This window comes from Podarcis gaigeae (genome assembly GCF_964106915.1).
Source record: "Podarcis gaigeae genome assembly, chromosome: 2".
Taxonomy (NCBI): Eukaryota; Metazoa; Chordata; class Lepidosauria; order Squamata; family Lacertidae; genus Podarcis; species Podarcis gaigeae.
This window is the reverse complement of record NC_139679.1, coordinates 2,986,378-3,008,401: the sequence shown is the minus strand read 5'-3', so window position 1 is coordinate 3,008,401 and position 22,024 is coordinate 2,986,378. Positions and strand designations below refer to the sequence as shown.

Sequence of the window (22,024 nt, the reverse complement as noted above, 5' to 3'; positions counted from 1 at the left end):
TTTGAAGAACAAGGGAAGATCTGCATACAGAAATCCCACCCCATATCTGTTTTAGCCCCTAATTGGCTCTTTAAAGGCAGTAGCTGGCGATCTGAAATTGTGTTTGTCCCCTCAGTAATTTTTTTGGGTATTATTATTAACGTCAACTTTATTGGAATACAGAAAGTATGGTGATTACAAGGAGTTATTTCCATGAAGAACAAGAATGGGGAGAAAACCAGGATAAAAGCAGAGACAAATATCAAAGCTTTAACTAAAATGGTCTTCCTTCCTTCTAATATGGTCTTTATGGGGGGGTCTTTTGTACTTGTATGGCTATTAATACCGGCAAGATATACCTTTTTTATCTTTAACAGGTGTTTTGCTTTGCTGTTCAGGAGCTTATTCCTTTTAAGTTGTTATTTTACTTCCCAGTGGAAGTTGAATATTCACTGTCTTGTCTTGCCTTGCTCCCCTTTGCAAGTCCGCGCAGACACACAGCCCCGGTCTCCACTTAACACAGCGGGGCCACACCTGAAAACGTTCCTCCCAGGTGTCGAAATGTCCGGGGAAAGCCGCGTTAAAGAGCTCCAGCTGCAGAGGCCCTTTTTGTGCAATTCCCCAAGAGCGAGAAGGGAGGGTCCCCTGGACAAACTTGGGCAACTGCTGCCCTCTTTGGGCGTCTCGGCCGCAGGGAAGCCTCGAGCGGGGGGAGAGGGCTCTCTTTTCTGCTCTCCAGCGAGAGAAGGGTTAAAACAGGTGCGCCCCCCCCCCCGCCGTGGCGAGGCAGCCCGGGCTCCGCCCCTTTGCTTTCTCAAAAGCCACTCAGGTGCTGCGAGTCCGCACTCGGCCAGGACGCGCCCGCCCCCTCGCCCGCCAGCGCATATAAGGAGGTGCGCGCCCGCCCGCCGCCCGAACCGCCTTCGCAGCCCGCCCGCCCGCCTGCCTTCCTTCCTCCCGCTCGACCCCGACGGCGCCACGATGAAGAGAACAACCACGACGTCCACCTCGTCCTTCCGCAGCGCCTCCGCGGGCCCCGCGCGCTCCTTCAGCAGCCGCTCCTACACGGCGGGCCCCGTCGGCGCCTCGCGAGTCAGCACCTCCTATGCCTCCTCCAGCTACGGGGGAAGCCGCTTCGGCGGCGGGGGCTTCCGAAGCAGCTCGTCCTTGGGCGGCGGCGGCATCACGGCCGTCAGCGTCAACCAGAGTCTGCTGGCGCCGCTCAACTTGGAGATCGACCCCAACATCCAGCAAGTGCGGACCAAGGAGAAGGAGGAGATCAAGACCCTCAACAACAAGTTCGCCAACTTGATTGACAAGGTGGGGCCGCGGGCGGGCGGGGGCGGGAGAGACCCGCTGGACGCTGGGGGCGCGAGGAAGAAGTGAGGCCCAGTGGTTTCAGCGGGGGTGGGGGGTGGGACTAGAGGACTCCCTGATTTGGTTGTGTGTTATTGTGGGGTTAATTGACGCGGCCCCACCAGCGCCTTCCACAGGGAAAAGGGGTCCCTGGCTCCGAGGAGACACAATCCCAGATAAGATGGGGGAAATTAAATGGTGAGCTTCATGCATGAGGAGAATGGAGGTGGAAAGCGGTAGGGGGGCAGGCAGCCCAAGGAGTCGGTTAGAATCGACCTGTGAGGGAACCTCTGTAAAAGTTCGCATCTCTCTTCTGTCAGCTGATCTGTCCTTAATGAAGGAGGGTGTGTGTACCCAGGTGCGAGATGGAGGAAAGGGAATTCGGCAAATGGCAGTCATTACAGTGAAGGAGAAGCACGAGAGAGGCCTTTGCTGTGCAGGCAAAGAAAGTGAAACCTGGATTCTACTCCTGGGTGGTGCGCAGGAATCTGTGTTGGAAACGAGAGGCTAAAGATCGCTTTTAAAGAGCACATTCATGGGCTGAAAGTTTCCTGGACTTTGCTCGCCCCCATGGTGGGGGAATCAGAGCTGGTCCGGTGTGTGATCAGACCAGTTGAACAAGCGAAGGCTCCTCCTACAGGTGTGAGAGCCGACTACACACAAAAAGTTCTGTCTACTTTCCTGGTTAAAAAGGACGTGGGTAGGGAAAGAGAGGAAACTGTAAGGTCACATTTTCTATCAATGACTCACCATATATCATTGAATACCCTCCCTGGATGGAAGGGCAAGCTGCCCCCTTCTGCAGAGGCCTTAGTCAAAGGTTATGAGCAATTTTGTTTGCCAACAGATGGGGCTTTCCTAAAGGTGCCTTTTGAGGCTGCAAACCTTTATGCAACCACCTGGGAGTAAGCTCTGTTTAACACTCTGCTGCTTGCTTCTCAGGAGCTATTTTGCCAGGTGCTGCCATAATGTTTCCATCTCTAATTATAGTCTGTCAGGAGTGGTTGCAGGATTGGGCTGTCTCCCGCTGCTGCCATTCACAATTCCCTCTGTGCTCCCAACCTTGATCAAAAGTTTCGTTCTCACTGACCCTGACCCTGGGATAACACTGAGCAGGCTAATCATTAGAAGCAAGCTTTGAAAGGCTGCCTGCTAACCAGTGGTGAGGGTCCCCTTTAGACATCCATTCCCCTGTGGATTTTTCTTTGGCTGTTTGCAGTCTTGGGGACCCCAGCATGCATTCTAGGTAGTGGGATTCCTGTTTATCCTCCCCTGGTGCTTTCTCCTTTTGGGAGTGAAAATGTGAAGACGGCTGCCCTTGGTCCTGCCCTGTGGTCTGACTCCTATTGGGCAGCTTCCTGTGAGCTGGGTTTCCGAATGTCTGTTTTGAATACTAGTGGGTAGAAGCCTTCAGACTTCCTCAAAGGAGGAAGAGTAAAAGCATTTTCCCTAGTATTAACTATCCTCAGCCTGATGGAACCAATTGCCAAAGTCAGGGCCGTTGCAGGAGCAGGTAGGAAGGAGGAAATGTGCAGGTATGAGAGGTGAAGCTGAGGAGAGGCAGCTTACAAACTTTGACCCTGCAGCCAGCTTCTGAACTCTTATAAGCAGAGTTAGAAAGTGGAAGCCTTATTTCTGTATGGCACCCCTTATGTTAAAGCAGAATGGGAAGAGGGAGAGAACCACCAACTTGAATTCCATGTGCATTCCTGGCTATGCCAAGTTTTTAGTATAGAATATCAGAGACTGGATTGCAAAATTTGGAAGGCCCTCCTCGCCTATAATAGTTTTCTGCAAAAGTTCCTGCATGGAGTCTGTGGCAGGCTCCTTGATACACCTGGATGGGGCCCTTCCAATTTTTGCATTGTCTCTGAATTTCCAGGAATGCTTTCAGTTAATTGGATTCCTTTGCATTCAGTTCATGTCAGGCCTCTGTTTCCTACAAAAAGATGCAGAGTTTGAAATTGGGTGTATTAAGAGACCAGGTGTGGTGTTTGAATGTGCACCAGATGGTACCTGAGTCGAGCCAGACAGGACTCGGGTAATTATTAGTGTTAATAATAAATAATACAGGAGTCACCAATTGGCTCCACACCTTTCTAGCTCAAACACTGCTGCAGCTTCTCATGTCTGGAACCTATAGAGATGAAGGGCTCCATAAGGTTAGACATGAGGGCTTATACACACTTCCTCTAGTCCCACTGCTCCCCCTCCCGAAAGTAGCTCTTTAGCACTCAGAGCAAAAGGTAATTTCCCCCAGATTGAAGTTTGGTGTAATTTAGAGCAAGAGAGTGGATTTTCCCTGAGAAGGGAGCAGGAAAACCACTTGAACCTGTTTTCTAGGAAGGGCTCAAGCGGAAGTGTGGATGAGCCCAAATACAACTCTCTCCACACTGAGGGCTGGACTGTTTGTGGTTAGAAGGTATACACAAAGACACTCACTCCATTGTTGTTACTTGCCATCTGACAGGGCTTCTGCATTCTGCCTGTAAAAATGGCTTCCAGGTCTAAGTCTTAGTTAGCGCTGCCTCAGATTAAGTACACAACCTAAACACCAGCAATGCCAACTCACCCGTACGTCTTATCACCTGGGGTAATCTTATATGCTTAAATCTGGCTTTAATAAGCATTTTGCCACAATAGCCATGGAACTGTAGTTCTTTGACGTCGGGGCAATGAACCTCTAATTGAGAATTGATTACTCTCAACAAACTAATAATAATAATATAATAAATTTTATTTATATCCCGCCCTCCCCAGCCTTAGCTGGGCTCAGGGCGGCTAACAACAATAAAACAGTACAAAAGTACAGCATAAACAACACTCTAAAATCAATCATTATAAAATTAATTATAAAACTACAACTCCCAGAATCTTTTGTGCATGCTAGGGCTGCTGGAATTTCCCGAACATAGCCAGGATTTGGCTGTTGGAAACGGTGCCTGCACGTAAATCGCTTTAATGTCTGGGAGAATCTGGACATAGGGTATCCCATGTTGGAAGTGTAGATTTTGGCAAATTTCCTATAAAATAGCTCAAAAACTTTTTTTTTAGATTTTGCAGAAAAAGCCCAACAACTTTTGTGTCTAGAGTTTCACTTTTTGAAATATGGAAACCCTAATGGTGGTGGGGAAAGAAAGCGAGGCTTGTAGAAGTGGTATAGAACAAATAGGAAGTTTGCCATGCTTCCTTTGCTGGAGAGTATGAAAATGGTTGCCAAGTGGCAGTTGCTTTTAATTGTTTCCTCTGGCAGTTGTTGCTATGTGGCTTTGTAGCTTCTAATATTGATCAGATCCCACCCCCCCTTGTTGGTGCTGCTGCAAAGTTTGCCTTCATACAGTTCTCTGATACATGGTAGTGGGCTGAACTTTTGCTGTGTGGAAAAAAAACTTTTCACAGGGAGCTTTGAAAGTGGTCTCCATTGGTAGTTCTATTATGGGCCCACACTCTTCCCTGCAGGAGGATGGGGTGACGGAGAAGGAATGATAAATGCAAAGCCGAAGGTATAAAAGGGGGAAGACCTCTGGCAAACAGTAGGCACTCTGAACTAAAAAGCTTTCTCCTGTATCCTGGACAACCTTTATTAACACACACATCTTAGGCTGAAATTAGGCTGCTTTTATCGTCCATCTGTTTATAGTGTTTGTTGAACCTGGGCAACAGCTGTCAAACAAGCTCCTAACCAGAAGCCTGCTGGTAGTATAAAGGTCTTTTATTTGGCCCGAGGCCTTTTAAGAATGTGCCCTTCGGTCATTTCTGATCTGCAGAAGCAGCAAGATCCTCTGAGTCACTGGTGTTTCAACAACGGCTAGTAGCCATTGGTAGTCTTCCCCCTGCAAAAAAGAATATTGGGAACCGAAATTTATTTAGTGTGGTTGGTAGCTCTGTGTTGGGGGTAAACTTCCAGGATTCCTTGGAAAGCCATTGCTTTAAATATATGGTGGGGGTGTGCCAACTGTGACATGATAGAAGATTGCACCATTTTGGCATCTGATGAAACAGAAGTGAGCTCTCTATGTTGAATATTTAACTGGATGGAATCCCTTCTGTTCTCCCCCCTTGCCTCCAGGTTCGCTTCCTGGAGCAGCAGAATAAGATGCTGGACACCAAATGGAGCCTCCTGCAAAACCAGAAAATCACCCGAAGCAACATGGATGGCATGTTTGAGGCCTACATCAACAACCTGCGCCGGCAGCTGGATGGCTTGGGGCAGGAGAGAGTGAGGCTGGATGCTGAGTTGGGCAACATGCAGGGCCTTGTAGAAGAATTCAAGACTAGGTGAGTGGGGGGCAGCTGGGTTATTGCACCTTCATTATTTAATCTTCCTCTGACTAAACCTGAGTCACGCCTGTTGTCAAGGCTGTGAAAATTCTATAGTTGCTCTGGAATCAGCTCTACTATTTGGCTTCCTGAAGTTACTGCATTTCTTCTTTCTAACATAAAAGTTGTTAGTCCACACCAATGATGTGAATGGCTCCCTATATTAAAGTTGGCAGTGGTGTCTGGCTTGGGATCTGTTTTCCTGACAATGACCTTTTGCTGCCCATATGTCTGATTAATGCAGATGTAATAGTCCCAGTCTCTGGGTTGCAGTCCGTGCTAACCAGGTTCCCCACTCCAATCGGGAACGTTAGCAAACGCTGCCGAAGAAGGAACCTGATTGGTGCTAATATAATTTTAAGATGGGAGGAGAGGAATTCGTTCCAGGGAGCAACTGTGTTGGCTCTTGTCATCTTCTTCCCCCACATTCCTCTTCACACACCTGTGGTCACTCTGAAGGTGGAGTGGGGCTCTAGAAACTTACAACATGAGAAGGGCAGATTGTATGCTGACTATTTTACTGCTTTAAGATCTTCAACCCTATGTTTCTAAGATGCTTCGAAGCTTCTGGAGAAATGAGAATTAAAAAGCATACAAAAAGCAATCTCTAAACAATGCTATACTTGAAATGAATTGTTCCCTTTAAGAGGAAGTAACGGATGGAAGACAGTTTTGCAGAATCTTAAAATGATTGGGTCGTAAACCTGCACATGGTAGCTTTACCCCCCCCCTTGACTCTTCAGTCAAGTGTACACACCATGTTACCGGAGTGTGCTGTTCTTCCTCCTAGTACCAAGCACAACTACAGCTGCTGCAGTGCACCACCACCAGGGTGAACGAACCAGTCTTGCAAGTGTCTGACTGTTTCCAAAATGAGGCTGACACATATGGACACCCTGCCTGCCGCCCAAGACATACTTGACAGTGAAGGGAATACTGTTCATTAGGGTTGCAAGCTTTCCTGGGACTGGGAGGGTGCAGGGGTGTGGTACCTGGGAGCTCCAAGGAGACATCTCTGACCCAGAGGAGGAGCTGGGCAGCCTTTGGTGATTAGACCACAACCCACTCCTGAGCAATCTCCAGAACAGGATTAGGATCTCCATCTCCATGCATTTTTGGCATATATTATGTCTGGTGGTGGTGTCTACCACTCATGCACCTTGCCTCACAAAAGAGGAAGAGAAAACAGACTGGAATAACATGTTGAAAAAAGGGGGCGGTTTATAAAGAGGAACACAGCTGGGATTGGATTGCACCTGAAGACAGAGGCTGCAATCCTATGCACAAGGGGATGGAGATCATGTCATCCGGATGTGGCTCTGCTCGTTAACTGAACTGGATGCTAGCTGAGTGACACCTTAATTTTGGTTTGTGAATTAAACCAGCTAAGACCTAATTTTGTGAAGTGAAAGCTGTTGGGACTGAGCCTTGATAGGAAGTTTATGATGTCCGATTCCTCTGTTTTAGAGGTCCTTTGGGGTTGCATGTGGGATATTTAGAGTTTCTCAGGAGAAGGCATATGCACACTCTGCACATGCTCAAATACAGTGTCTCCAAAGCAGTCTTTGCACCAAAATCATGTGGCCTTGGTTTAAATGAAGCCATTCTAGGCTCACTTGTCACCTAAACTAATCCATCCTGTTCCTTCTCCCATTAGGTATGAAGAGGAAATCAACCATCGTACTGAGAAGGAGAATGAGTTTGTCCTTTTGAAGAAGGTGAGTGATTTCCTAGCTAGTGATTATTATGCTTTGTGACAACTTCGGACAGGTCTTTATTTATAATGGTGGCTTGTGCTCTACCTCCTTAGGACGTGGATGAGGCCTACATGAACAAGGTTGAGCTGGAGTCCCGTCTGGAATGCCTGACAGACGAGATCAACTTCCTGAGGCAGTTGTATGATGAGGTAGGCATCACCTTTAAGGAAACAGAATGGCCAGCGTGCCAAGGCTTCCAGGTTCAATCCCTGTCATGTCCCTGTGGCTGGTCAGCATGGGCACTACTTAACTAGATGGACCCAAGTGTCTGGTGCAGGACAAAGCAGGTTCCTATGGGCATTCCTCCTATTTTGCTTGGAAATACCAGGGGGAACCTGTAAAATAAGAATAGGCAGCCCAGACATATCCATGGACTGAAATTATTACTAGTATTTATTAAATCTGTTTACTGCCCTATACCCACAGGTCTCTGCACAGTGCACAGGATAAAATCACAATATAAAAACACAAAATACATAAGCAAAATAAAAACAAGAACAACCCAATACCCCTCTCCCCAAAAGAAACCCCACACACTTTGTCAATCAGCCAAAGGCCTGGTTAAAGAGGAATGTTTTTGCCTGGCACCTAAAAGTGTATCATGAAGGTACCATGCGAACCTCCCAGGGGAGAGCTTTCCACAAACAGGGAGCCACTGCAAAAAAGGCCTGTTCTTGTGTTGCCACTTCCAGACTTCTTGTGTAAAGAGGCTATCAGGGTCTTTAAACTTTATAGCAAATCTTTTTTTCCACCTCCATGTCTAATGCTGAAAATCTTTTTAGCTTCCTGGGCCCTGGTCTTAATAAGGTTTTAGCTATTCTTACTAGTGTGTTGAGACATGAACAAACTCCTCCTTCCAATACCGTTAAAGTTGACTTTCCAGTGGCTCAAGTTTAGCAAAGCTTATCTTATTGGGCTGCATATGTGAAGGCATTGTTGGGCAAAGTGTTTCACTTTCTTCCAGGAAGCTGGACTCTTGGAAACGTTGCTCTAACCACTAATAACATGGCCTAGGAAATCTCAGTACAGGTGATGGAGTAGAACCAGGATGGGGAATTTGAGGCGCTCTGGATGTTATTGGACTCCAGCTCCCATCATTCCTGACAACTGGCCATGTTGGTTGGATCTGATAGGTGTGGCAGCCCAACATCCCTGTCCCTGACCCTAAGTGTTGAAACCCCTTGCAGAGAACAGGGCTGTGCCTTTGTCGCAGAGCATGTACTTTGAGGCCTTTCTTGGTTCATTGCATAAGAATTTTTTTTAAATTTAAAGCTTGAAAAACAAAAGATGGTGTACAGATGTTAACATCAAGTACCAAGCATTTTTTAACATAAAAACTGAGAGGAAATAAAGAAAAAGAGGAAAGGAAAGGGCCAGACTTCTGATTCTGTATCAGCTGTATATAGACTTACGCAAAACACTTGCTCCAGAATAACATCTAATTCTTCTTTCCATAAACCAAACTTTTTTCAGTCTTCAAACCCAGATATCCAGACAAGTTCCATTTTCCTTTTCACAGTAAAAAGTCCCTAAGAGGTGCCTAATGATTTATAAATGTCAACAATGACTTTTCTCTAAACATGTCAACTCTGCCATCTCTGACAAATCCAATAATTTCAATAACCATTTTTCCATAGTAGTTAATAGTAAGTCCTTCCATCTTTGTGCATATAGCATAATCTCTGCTGTGAACAAATATTGAAATAATCTTCCATAATCTTTTTCTAGTTGTGTATCCCATTAGTCCCAGCAGGAGGAGTTCTGGCTTCAGTTGAATATTAACCCTCAAAATCTTCTGTATTAATGTATTTGTATCAATTTTTAAAAGATTTTTTAAGATGTCCGCCAAGCATGATAAAATGCCCCTTCCTGTTCTTGAAGGCCTTTTTGGTTCCTCATGGCTGTTTGCTTCTTGATCATGATTAATGATGGTAATACCAAATTGCCTCCAACTTTCTCTCCATGCAGGAGCTGCGTGTAATGCAGTCTCAGATCAACGACACCTCTGTGGTCCTGTCTATGGACAACAACCGCAGCTTGGACTTGGATGGTATCATTGCTGAGGTCAAAGCACAGTATGAAGAAATAGCTGCCAAGAGCCGGGCTGAGGCAGAGAGCATGTACCAGATCAAGGTGAGCCCTCCTGCCTTGCTTACTCCTGGCTGGGCTAGGAATCCTTCCTCTTTAGGGTGCAAACTGGCATATTACGAGGGGGGGGGACCTTTGATCTGTGTTTCTCCATGTTTTCTGTTAGGATGTCTAGCTAGACATGAAACCCCAGTAAACTGTGAGAAACGTCATGTGAATGAGCTTGAGGATTTTCATATTTTTTTGCAATAGGTTGACTCGTTCACCCCCAGTACTATGCGAACTATTGACTGTGTTATCATCACAGTCCTCACATCACATTCATGCCATGTGGCCAGGGAGAGTGAAACTTCCCACAGTGCCAAGGATGTAAATCTTTGCCTTGTAAAACCCTGAATTACCAACAAGTTTACATCTGTTCTCCTTAGTGAAAGACGGCCAGTGTCAGCTAACATAATTGTAATGGCGTGACTATATTGAAACAGGATACTTCCACCCTTGTTTTGCACCACCTTTATGGTAAATTGATAAACACTGCCCCATAATTTCAGATTAAAAAGCAACAATCCTAGCAAAATTATCTGCTTGGACTATGGGTACGGAGGAAATCTGCAACATCTGGAGGGGGAATGTATGTATAGACTTCTGGCAAGAATACCAAGGGCTAGTGTGCTTCCAATAGGTTAGCTAACTTTGCATGTGAAATTTGTTACAAAGGATCCTGAATTTTGTGAGTTTTTGCATAAGGTAGGGTTTCCAAAACAACTGCCATTTACTGGCATGACCTGCATAATGGTGTTCTGACAAGGGTTGATGTGTTCTATTCTGAATTGCCCCTGAATTCCATGTGCTGCATCTCCTGGCTTCTGTTGTCTGATGGATTTATATTTTTAATTGGAAGTGAGCTGCCTTGATCCTAGAATCTGCAAATGGGGTGGGTGATGGGGAATGGGGCTGCCAAACACATGCTGGTGAGCATCAGTATTTGAGATGATGGTGGGTGGAAAGTTGCCCTTTGACATCAATCACATTAATCATCATAATTTGGCATAAAGTATGAGCAATGTGCATAACATATATATTATCTCAGTGACAACAACCCTGTATTACTATGATCATCCTTGTGTTGCAGACGGAAGCAGGTGAGGCTAAGAGATAATAGCTTGCCTAAGGCCACATGAGGAGAGTTTGTGGCTGAAGTGAGATTTAGGAAGTATTTGTGCATTGTGACTCATATTCTTAGCCACTCCAGTGTACTACCAGTTTTCTTGGAAGTTGCAGGAGGCATATGCAGAGGACCTGCCCCATTCATATTGTACCTGTTCTCCAAGAACTTCAGGGGCTGATCCTAGTTTAGCCCTTCCAATGGGACGTCTTAGGTAGCTTAGGAGACAATGACTTGGCCACTCCCTCAATTTGTTTTGTGCCTGGGCTGCATTACACACCGTAACATTTAAAACATCCTGACATGCTGGGAACTGTAGCTTATCCCGCTCAGATCTACAATTCCCAGGATTCCTTTTTTAAAGGGGCGGGAGTGCTTTAAATGTGCTTTAAATGTATGGTGTGTATGCTATGTTAGACTCATGTCTGCTCTGAAATGTTAATAGGCCTTTCTCAGTCTTTGGTCCCTAGACGTTGTTGGGCTACAGCTCCCATCATTCCTAGCAAGTGGACAGGGGTCAGGGGTGATAGGAGTTGTAGTTCAAGAACACCTGGAGAACATCTGGGAAAAGTTGCTCTATTCCCTGGTTGGTGGGGAAGAGAAGGGCCCCACCCACCCAACCTGCAGCATCCCCTCTGCTCACCAGTGGAAGACCCCCCCCCCCAGTCTTACTGCAGCATTAGGGCACTGGGGGAGGGTCACAGCTGTGGAGGGTTAAATATCTCCATGTTTTAAGAGGTTGCCCTTGTGTGTGCGCTGTGTGTTTTAAGTGTTTAATCTGCCTGTCATGGCAGTAGTAACAGGGCACTCCATCTGAGTGTCTGCAAAGGTCTTCCCTTGCTGGATTCTTCAGATTCTCTGACCCTCGCCTTTTACTGAGAGACACCTTTTTGGAAGCTGTTCCCAACACATGTCACATTTGTCTCTTTTTATCTCCTCCCTGTAGTATGAAGAGCTCCAGTCAGTGGCAGGCAAGCATGGAGATGACCTCCGCAACACCAAGAATGAAATCAATGAGCTCAACAGGATCATCAACCGGACACAGTCAGAAATTGAGGGTCTGAAAGGCCAGGTCAGGAGGCAATGTTTGTGATTGATACAGTGCCATATATAATAACATTAGCCAAAGAGGCAGGCCTCTGACCTCATGGAACTCAACCACCTACCTGTACATAGGCAAATGATTTTGATTGCTCCAATATCATATTGGTTGTGTTTTTCTTCAAGTTCCATTGCTCTTGGCAGAACTTGCAGCACACCATTTCCCTTGAAACTGAAGCACCTAGTGTTTTCAGTGCTCCTAAATGCTTGGTTTTGGAGCAGACAGAACAGCTCCTCCTCAGTGTTCTTTTCCAGAGTGACCCTAGGAGCCAGTCCCCAGTGGCTGTTATTCTCAGTGGTGAAAAAACTCCCCTTTCTTTCATGCAGACTGGGCAGCTCCAGGACACTGGAGACAGCAGGGACCCAGAGGCAGAAATAGGACTGACTCTTTGGCATACACACATATGCACATACCTATATGCACTCTGGAGCGCTGCACCGCTGCTTCTGGCTTTGGGGATTTTAACAGGCAGTGCTGAATGTCTCTCTTGCAAATGGGAAAACCATTGGGCTCTTCCTTTTTTCCTCCCCTCCCCAGCGTGCTAATCTAGAAGCTGCCATCACTGAGGCTGAGGAACGTGGGGAGTTGGCCGTAAAGGATGCCAGCAGCAAACTGTCTGAGTTGGAGGCTGCCCTGCAGAGAGCCAAGCAAGACATGGCCCGCCAGCTGAGGGAATACCAGGAGCTGATGAACGTCAAGCTGGCTCTGGATATAGAAATTGCCACCTATAGGAAGCTTCTGGAAGGAGAAGAGAACAGGTGGGTGCCAAGACAGGGCTCTGACATGTGTACTTCTAAAAAAAAGTGCTCTTGGTGGCATTTGGGTGGTCATAGGGGATCTAGTTTCCAGTACTGCTTGTGTCTGCAAAAATTTTGGGGGCTAATGTACTGCTTTGTTTCCAGTTTGTGCATGTCCCCTTCCTTCTGTAGTAACTATACCGCAATTCCTCTGGGATGCCTTTTCTTCGTCCTCCTTTTATTACACTGATTATTAATGCCAGAGTGCCCCTCCTGAAAGCGACAGTGGAACGATCAATAATGCAGAATGGACTGGACTGTCCAGTAGAAATTCACCACTATTATTTTGTCAGTGGCATGTTGCAGAATACACCTGCAACCCCCCCCCCCAGCTCTCTGGAGCCCCCTCTCCTCCCACCCCCCACAACCAGTAGTGCATTCTGGCAGCAGCAGCAGCAGCATATGCTCCAGTGCTCTGTCCTTACATGGCAATGCAGCAATTGGGATTGCCGGCACATAGACGACAAATGCTTCCACTTCCACATAGACTTTTGCTTTCAGCAGTTCCATTTTTTGTCCCTGCATCTTCTGTCCCTGCATGCTGATTTTGTTTTTGCTTTGTCTTCCCCTCCACCCACTTTGGCAGGCTGGAGTCAGGGATGCAGAACCTGAGCATTCAGACCAAAACAACCGGCTATTCAGGTAAGCAGACTATGCAACTTCATTGAAATAGAGGCATAGGATGAATCCACAGGGTTATGTTTTGAGGCATGAAAGAGTCATGGCAACTAGATTTCCCTTTTCTATATCACAATGTTTTGCTGGTGACACACCAGTTGAAAAGCAGATATAGCCAGCGCTACCAATGAGAGGCAAAGCCAACTCCTTCTAGATTGGTCCTCATCCTCCTCTTGAGTTCTACAAGGGCAACCTTGAAACTGGGCAGGAAGTTGACAGCCAGTACAACTCCTGGAATGGCTGAAAGGGGCTGCCTGGCAGGTTGAGCACTGGCAGGGCACTATTTGCCCCAGTTAACCAACCTCCATTGATAGGTGGAAATTTTGGAAATGTAGCCACCATGTTGGATGTATCCACCATCTATGCTATTCCCCAGTTTCTGCCAATAATAGGAACAGCAATATCACCTCAGGGGGGTGTTTAAGGCTGATAATTCCCCAATGCAGATTGTGTTATGGTGGTCAGGGTGGGGGGGAATCCCAGAAGCATCACTGTTGCCCTGAAATCAGTTCTCTCCCAGAGTCCTGACCAAGGGGACCCTGGGATGCCCAGAGGAAACTTTTTAACAGGACTGCCCCACTGTTGCATGGATGACTCACATTGTTCTGGGAACCGATTAACAAAATGCATATGCATATACATTTAGTTTTCATCATTGTAAATGGCTGCTAGCCATGATGGCCATGTTCTGCCTCCACTTTCGGAGTGATTGCTGATTGTTAATTGCTGGGAATTGCAAGTGCTCAGGTCCTGCTTGCAGACTTCCCACAGGTGCACCTGGTTGGCCACCATGCAAACAGGATGCTGGGCTAGGTGGGCCATTGGCCTAGTTTAGCAGGGCTGCTCTTATGTGCTATAGATGTTGTTAGCTGGGGCAGCTTCTTCCCCTGTCTAGGGTTTGGAAACACCACTCTGTCTCTAATATTAAACTCCTTTGTTCCCACCCAGGTGGTCTGTCCAGTGGCTTCAGTAGTTATGGGGGTGGCTACAGCTCTTCATACTCAAGTGGTGGATACTCCATGAATTCTTCCCCACTGGAGAGCTCTGCAGTCACCAAGTCAAGGGCCATTGTCATCAAGAAGATCGAGACTCGGGATGGGAAGCTGGTGTCCGAGTCCTCAGATGTGCTGTCCAACTGAGATGCTGTTTGCATCCAAAAAGAATGTTTGCATCCAAAAACTCCAGCAGTTTAGAGTGCCTTAAATCCAATGAGCCTTCTTTTATCTAGCCAGGTCAAAAGGTCAATGGGAGGACTGGGGAGGGAAAAGGGCAGGAGAAGGGGTAGTTTTCTTCTCAACCTTTGCTGGGGCATCAGATATCACAAGGGGGACCTGCAACAAAATGTTGCAGGGTGGTTGCTCCTACTCAGATTTCAAGCCATCTCCCCCTGTTTTTCCATCTATTTTTCTCTCCCCTAGTTTCCCTACCTAAATACCTAAAGAGCTGAGATTCTCCTTAACCTGTTGTTAAATCTCTTCTTTGTGCTGTTTAGGCTATGCATATAGTTTTTTGTATCCCTTTCTCTCCCACCATATACACAAGTGATTTATGTTTTAAGTACCCCCCCAAGTCTGTAGACACTCCTGTTTTACTCAAGAACTATCAGTGACTTTTTGGGTGCAGGGAGAGAAGCTAGGTCTGCTCTTATACCTTCAACTACAGGTTGAATGGTAGAAATCAGCAGGCGAAGCTTCTCATAGTACAGAGCAGGCAGGCAGGGCTTGTGGCCCATCAACCCCAGCCTGCATGGGCAACAGCCAGGTGATGGGAGTCCAATAATGTCTGGAGGGCTACTTGTTCCCAATCCTGCTGTAAGCCAAAGAGAGAACCTTGGGCAATATAGAGCTGCCTTGGTGCCTTATAGCCAGGGGTAATGAAGCTTGATGCAATGTCCTGTCTCCTACATGGAAACAGCCCCAAAGGTAATTTTCTCTGCCTCCTTGGAGTGTTTTTCTACATAAACTTCCAATGCAAGGACTTTGTCTTTGCTTTGGGATTGCCCCTTTGTGGAATCCTTGATGAGCCTCTGTAGAACCCACAGGAGATTAGAAAGTGTTGAAATCTTCCTGGTCCTAACCTTCCACAGCTGACAAGTTAAAGTGATGCTGAATCGCCCACCCAGCTGGTTTGCATGATATCAGGTAACCTTTCTTTTAAGAAGCTGGTGTGGTGCTTCCACTCTTGCTCCTTCTGCAGTAGACATAGCTGAACTTCTCAATGAACCCTGTGCATTTTTACTAGGAAGGAAGTTCTACTTGAATTCAATGGGGCTTGCTTTTTTAAAAATATTTTAAGTAATAAACACACACACACAAATAAAAATAAGCATTGGTAGGAACTGTGGCCTTAAAAGTACTGTGTGCGTTCACTCCCCCAAAGTAAGAGGGAATGAATGTGAGCAGCAGTATCACTCAATCTAGCTGGATGAGGGCAGAAATGTGTGCATTTCATTCTTAAAACACACCTTAATTACATTTTAGTTGCCTCCAGCATGGTTTTGATGTGGGAGATGGCTTTGTAACTCCCACCCCCTTTGCAGGGCCAAAGTGGTGGTCAAAAAAACTAGACTGGGGCACTTGGTTAAGCATTTAACAACCCCAATAGTCCACATTTAATGCAAAAGTGAGCCCCAAGTGACTCTCCCAAGTTTGTAGAGCTAAGGCATAGGCCTATATATGCATGATTACTTGGGGGGCTCATTCCCATGTAAGGACCCATAGGATTGCAGCCAGACAATCTTCTTTATTCCTATGGGACTTGTGGAGTAAATGGGTCGGGAGGATGGACTGCATTTCTTTTGTGTTTTTTCTCCCCTCAAATGGTGTCTGTGCACAGCAAACCTCTCACCTCAGACCTTGTTTAATAAAAGCATTAATTACACAAATATGTCGTCATTCATTTTCTGCACCCAAGAATCGTGTAGGAGGTATGCAGCAATTAGGGAGCTGTGGCATGTTCTGGCTTCACTTGGGTTAAGGAGAAAACTGACTGATGCAAACACAGAACCAAAGCAGGAAGCAAGGCCCTTGTTCATCTATTAGCTTACAAGACACCATGTGGCATACCTGAGTCTCAGATCCAAATTCATACTACGTAATCACTCCTGCTTCTGTTTCTAATGGAGTCTAGAAAAATGTCCACAGCCCTTGAGACATCTAGGGCTGGGTGATAGCTGGTTTTCATCATATTGCCAGCTAAATGATGTGATGTATTGGTTGGCTTCACGATTTTTCCCACATTGTGATTTTTGCATAGCACAAACATGATTCACAATGTATTGCCAGGCAGAAAATGATGGAACCAATGTCACAATACGGATTTTAAGCTGGTTTTGAAATAACCAGCTTACACTGTACAGTGGATGCTCAGGTTGTGAACGTGTTCCGTACGGGAGGCAAGTTTGCAACCCGCAGTGCCGCGTCTGCGTGGGATGCGATTCGGTGCTTCTGCGCATGCGTGACCACCAAAGCCCAGAAGTAACCCGTTCCGGTACTTCCGGGTTTCGGTGCGTCCGTAACCCAAAAAACGCAACCTGAAGCGTCTGTAAGCCGAGGTCTGACACTACGTGTTCTTCAGACGTGAGTGGGCCCAGGCCCTGTCTGCAGGAGGAACCCTCTTCACCCCCACAGGGCCACAGCTGCCACTTACTCTGGGATTCTGGTTTTTTTTTTTTGGGGGGGGTGTTTCTCCTTGGTTATTGGACTCTTGCCACAGCAGTCAAGCAAGAGGGAGCTTTTTTATACACACACTCAGAATAAGAGTGCTATTTTTTCAAACAACTTGCAAATAAACCTGGAACCTGGTCATTAAGCCCAGACAGGGATCTTAAAATGCCGGGAAAATAGAAAACTTCCCCAACAGCCTGAATTTCAGTGGCCACAAATGGCAGCAACACCCCCACCCCCAAACAGAGTGGCGCCTGCCCTGTGAAATGCCCTTCCATCAGATGTCAAGGAAATAAACAACTATCTGACTTAGAAAACGCCTAAAGGCATTGTTTGCTGTTTTATCATGTTTTTAGTATTCTGCCCTTATTATTATTGCCCTTACTAGGGGTGTTTCTCGCTGAACCCCTTCCTGCATCTCACTCTTCAGGCTTTTTTTCATCAGAATTCCCACTCTCACCTACAAGAACCAACAGTGGAATTTTCATCCATTCTCAACCCCTTGCAGTTCGTCATCCTTAGGGGGGGAAAGAGGCATTATGGAAAATATGGAAGCATTTATTGCACATGAACATTTTAAATTAAACTCGGCAACCCCTGTCTCGGTCATGAGGCAGCGGCACCTTCCTCATTTCTTCATTCTCATTTCTTCATCCTCTTTTAATTAAAGTGGCATCTGAAAAATAAAATCTCTAGCGGTTTCTGGAGATCAGTGCGAAGACCGTCGGCGAGTCCGGGCCGACACCGGGTGATGGCTTGGCTTCCAAACGTGGCAAATCTTTGGCATTGCGGGAGCACCTGGCTTTCCCAGCTTAAGTCTCTGTCCCACATCATCCCCCACAGGAAGCAGGCTGGGGGGAAGACCGGAAGTGAGAGCCCAGGATCCTTTGTTCCGGCCTGTGGCGGAGAAAGAGCTGGACTCGGGAGGTGATTGTGCTTCTTTTTCTCTTTCAGCCAAGCTGTGGTTATTATCAGAGGAGACTGGCAGCTTGGAAACTGTCCAGGGCACTGTGCCCTTCCCCACATATGGACGGAACAGACAGCTTGACACTAGGGGGCCTGAGATCAGACCAGCACCGGCCGCTCCAGCGGCTTCAAGTATTCCCTTTTTTGCTGGGAGCAAATGCCTTTGCTGCAACCCCCCGTCAGGGCACGATGGGTTTTGTAGGATCCAAGCCCCAGGGAAATCGGGGGAGAGGGAGGGCGCTGGGCCTTGAGAGCCTGCAGCCTCTTTCTCTGTGAGGAGCAGAGGTGCCTGGCCTCTGCAGCAGTCCGTGGGGCCCGGTGCCTGTGGCCCTTCCCTGCTGGTGTTGGCTGTGCTCCCCTTCTCAGTGCTCACAGCGGACGATCCTGGTGCCTCTTTGCAGGGCAGCAGCGGCAACACACCTACATGGAGGGCGAGGCTGGGCCTGCTAGGCTTCTGAAGCTGCTTGTGGCTTCAGCTGAGCTTTCTCCATAGCCGTGCCATAAGGAAGTGAGCGCTTGAAAAAGCCCAGCTGTGGAGGAAACACAGAGACAAGATCAGGGCTTATAATGTAAAAGGTACAACCCAGGAATCTTCTCCGGGGCAAACACCACTGCAGTGAACATGCCTTGTGCACATCTCTAGATACCTTCATCGTGATGGGGAGACAACCAAAAGAAGGAAAACTCCCCCAGGAGACATTCCCAGCATAGTTTACCCATAACAGTACAAAACAAGAGCGGGACTGCTCCACCAATCTATTCTGTGAGTCTTGTAACACTACACTAGCCCACTGCATCTTATAGATCCTGCCTGCTAGTTTTCAGACAGATCTCCAAACTAGAAACACCCATAGGGTAAAAGCAGAGAGGTTTTTGCACAAGTCACAGAAATTAGGGTGGCCATATTTCAAAAAGTGAAGATCCGAACACAAAAGTTATTGAGATTTTTTTGCAAAATAGCAAAAAGGCAGGAAATAAAAATAAACCAAAACTCTGCAGTCAGAATAAATCATGAAAATTAAGCACACTTAAGACTCCTTCACGCGAGTGTACAAATCACTAAGTCTCTGTTGAATATGTGAACTGACTACATCAAAATGCAGGGCAATCACAGAAGTTGGACTTGGCAGCAGCGCATTCTCACATGCAAATTGTGACTGCATGTTGTAATCATCAAGCGACCAAAGCCAAAGATGGATTTACATGTGTCATGCTTTTTTCCTTCTTGTTGTTGTTTGCACTAAGTCTTTCATTTCCACAATCCAAGAATTAGGAACGTTAGGGACTGAGGGGGAGGCTCACACATTACAGCTGCTCCAGATTCCTTGTGGCGGCAGCTACATGTGAAGGGCAGAATTGCATTGCTCCTTGCTGCCTGCATCATACATGACCTCACACATGACACTTTTAGTTGCACAGAAAGCAGAAAACACACATTTGCAACTGTTGGAGGTGCTTTAGCCAGGTAACTGCAGTGTAGCTGCAACTCTCAGTTGAGCATGCAGGCAATGGCAAACCTGAATTTAGCTCTGTGCAATGTGCAAAAATGTCTCAAAGTGTCTATGAGGGTGCGGGGTGGGTATTGCAGGGACTAGAAATAATAGGGAAAGGAGGGGCCAGGAGCTGTCCAGAGCGCTGAAGCCACGCCCCATTATTACCACTTGAAATCCTGCACAGTCTTCATCTGGCATTTGGAATTTTATTATTATTTGTTCATATTGCTCTCTGCAACTGTAAGGCCAAGAAACTGCTGTTAAAAAGCATTTGAAAGCAAAGCTTTTTAGCAGTCTAGCATAAAAACATGGAGCATCCTAAGCTGATGAATTTAGTCATTACAGTCCTACTTGCAGCTGGTGTGTCAGAGATTCTAACACCTTATCTCCAACTCTGAACCTCGCCCCCCCCCCCACTTTCTCCCAACTCAGTTATCCCACCTTGTATAGAACATAGATGAGCAGCGCCAAGAGCAGCAATCCAATCAGAATGGCTAAGATGATGATCCAGAGAGGAACCCCCTGACTGGTCTCTGCCTTGGGCCAGTGCAGTGATGTTTGCACCTGTCAGCAGAAAGGAAGCAGGAATAAGGTTATCACCTGTCTTGCATCCAGAGGTTAAGTGGAAGCCTCATGTACAGGAACAGTCTCCTCAGTATCAGGCACAGGGAACGAACACCAAAGGTGGCCATTCCTTGGTTGTGAGAGTCTATCTAGAGGTATCTGGCTGCCTCCTATTGGAACCAGAATTCCATGGATGGACCCTGATCCAATCTAGAAAGATGTGCAAAACACTCTCTTTGATCAACAGCATGATTCAACAGCTTGTTGAAAGAAGGCCCAATTGAGTTCTATGGGACCTCTTCCCAAGTAGGTGTGTGCAGCAGCCCTGGCTGGTGGGCCTAACTGGGTCCCCAGCCCCCCAAGTGGCCTGCAAATCATGTCCCCTGATGTCATATATGATGGCAGATGTTGGGCAGGCAAAGGCGTAACTGGCCCAAAGGGAGGTTGCAGGCACCATAGATCAGCTAACCATCAGCACCTGCAAAGCTCCCTGAACAGTGCTTTGCAAGCGTTGACCATCATTTGATCACTGGGGCTTCTGCAGCACAGCACTATGGAAGAATGAGTCACCCAGTGTCATTGTGACATAAAGTGATTGACAAGTGGGAAGCCCATCCCCCCGTCAGGCTTGGCCTGATGTCATAATGATCCGGCCAATCTGTCAGATCCAGTTTCCCACCTCTGTAGTACAGGACTGCAGGCTAATTTTTACTTGTTTGAAAAGCAACAAAATGTATTCCAGCTAAACTGTCCTGTCCCCCTCTCCATCTATCTCCAACTGTTCTGTGGTTAGGATCCTGAAGACATGCTAGGTTTTTGTGATTCTAATGCTATTTGTAAGTTACCTTGGAAAGATCTGCATCCTGAAAGCAGGATACTACTATTATTGTCACCGCCACCAAGGATTTATAACAATAAACATCAACAATAGTTAATCGTAATGAATACTGACCTTGAGGTAAGCGGTGGGTTTCTCTAGAGGCTGGATTTTGTAGGGCACTTTCTGCACGTAGTAGACAGCTTCGCACTCTATGGTGTGGGGATTATTCTCTTTCTGCAAATGTGTAAAGGGGATAAAATAAAAGTGAGGACCAGATCCTGGGATGCCCTGGGTTAGTATGTGGCCAGCTGACTCTGAAGAGACCTAGTGTGGAGTCAAACATATCCTCTTCCCAAAGGATGAGCCTGCAAAAGTAAATGTATGGGGAAGGGAAGGCCATTGGCTTCCTGCAGTGACTATTTTATTTAGGCAAACAACATTTCCATGTGGAAGAGAGGGTCAGACAGACAGACACCAGCTGCATGCCTCTCTTCATTGCTCCACCACCAAGAAATAAGTGCTTTGATTCTTATCATCAGCTGCAAGTCATTCTGGGGCTTGTTTGCTTGGAAAGCGGGATATAAGCCTTTATCATTCATTCATTCATTCATTCATTCATTCATAAATCAATCAATCAATCAATCAATCAATCATGTGGATCCGCTGAGCCAAGTCAAGAAGTGTGGTGTGTGTGGTGTGTCCTTCCAGTGGAGGCAAGAGGGTCTGGGAAAGGTGGAAGAGCTGCAGGGGTTTCAGGACAATACACCAGATGCTGTGAAAGCCAGCCAGCAACCAGCAATCTCTTCATCTCTCTCAAGTCGATTCTTAACCCCGAAATCAAATCTGCAGCTGTAAAGTGAGGCCTGGAAGAGGCTCCAGGCAGGTGCTGGGCTTACCAGCTGGAAGCTCTTGGACCAGATGCGGAAGTAGAGGCGCAAGCTGACACTTTTCTGTCTCTGCACTGCCCCCATGTGGCAGCGGAGCTGGAAGCACTCCTCGTCATTGCATTTCTACAGCACAAGAAGGAACCATAGTCAGAAGAGAGCCTGAGGCTGAAAACACCCCCAGAAACCCAGTTAGGTCACCAGGGCCAAAGGCAGCGATCGGATGCAGCAACAGTGCTTCTAACAACTAAAGCGTAACTCCTGGGGAAAGTCATTATGTCTAAGTGATTCACAAACTTTCTCCCTGACCCACGACCCTTTGAAAATTGTTGAGGGTCTTGGCAGACCACGTAATGATTTTTCTGCCGGTTGCTTAGGAACTGCAATGTG

General features: G+C 46.8%; 2 protein-coding genes across 4 annotated transcripts in view; one reads left to right on the top strand and one right to left on the bottom strand.

Annotated features, from left to right (window-relative positions):
• The first annotated feature begins 661 nt into the window (after positions 1–661).
• LOC310838589 (keratin, type II cytoskeletal 8-like) lies at positions 662–16,126 on the top strand. The gene is made up of 9 exons (XM_083726094.1): positions 662–1,299; positions 5,405–5,613; positions 7,313–7,373; positions 7,466–7,561; positions 9,381–9,545; positions 11,612–11,737; positions 12,305–12,525; positions 13,151–13,206; positions 14,191–16,126. Exons 1-9 carry the CDS (start codon positions 961–963, stop codon positions 14,379–14,381), a joined length of 1,464 nt encoding a protein of 487 aa, XP_083582220.1. The 5' UTR covers positions 662–960; the 3' UTR covers positions 14,382–16,126.
• A 1,318-nt stretch (positions 16,127–17,444) lies between these two features.
• The window catches only part of ITGA5 (integrin subunit alpha 5), a 72,062-nt gene continuing 67,482 nt past the window's right edge, over positions 17,445–22,024 (bottom strand). For all 3 annotated transcript variants that reach the window (XM_083729185.1, XM_083729186.1, XM_083729187.1), the window contains exons 27-30: positions 21,647–21,760; positions 20,883–20,984; positions 19,808–19,930; positions 17,445–18,403 (exon numbers count right to left, since the gene is read on the bottom strand). In XM_083729185.1, coding sequence (XP_083585311.1) covers positions 18,320–18,403; positions 19,808–19,930; positions 20,883–20,984; positions 21,647–21,760 — 423 coding nt within the window. In that variant the 3' untranslated portion in view covers positions 17,445–18,319. The remainder of the gene's footprint in view (positions 18,404–19,807; positions 19,931–20,882; positions 20,985–21,646; positions 21,761–22,024) is intronic.

Excerpts from the sequence above, each read along its gene's own strand:
- LOC310838589 (XM_083726094.1), top strand. The coding sequence starts at position 961 with ATGAAGAGAACAACCACGACGTCCACCTCGTCCTTCCGCAGCGCCTCC. Across the intron at positions 5,614-7,312 it reads GTAGAAGAATTCAAGACTAG|GTATGAAGAGGAAATCAACC; the intron begins GTGAGTGGGGGG and ends TTCTCCCATTAG. Across the intron at positions 7,374-7,465 it reads AGTTTGTCCTTTTGAAGAAG|GACGTGGATGAGGCCTACAT; the intron begins GTGAGTGATTTC and ends CTACCTCCTTAG.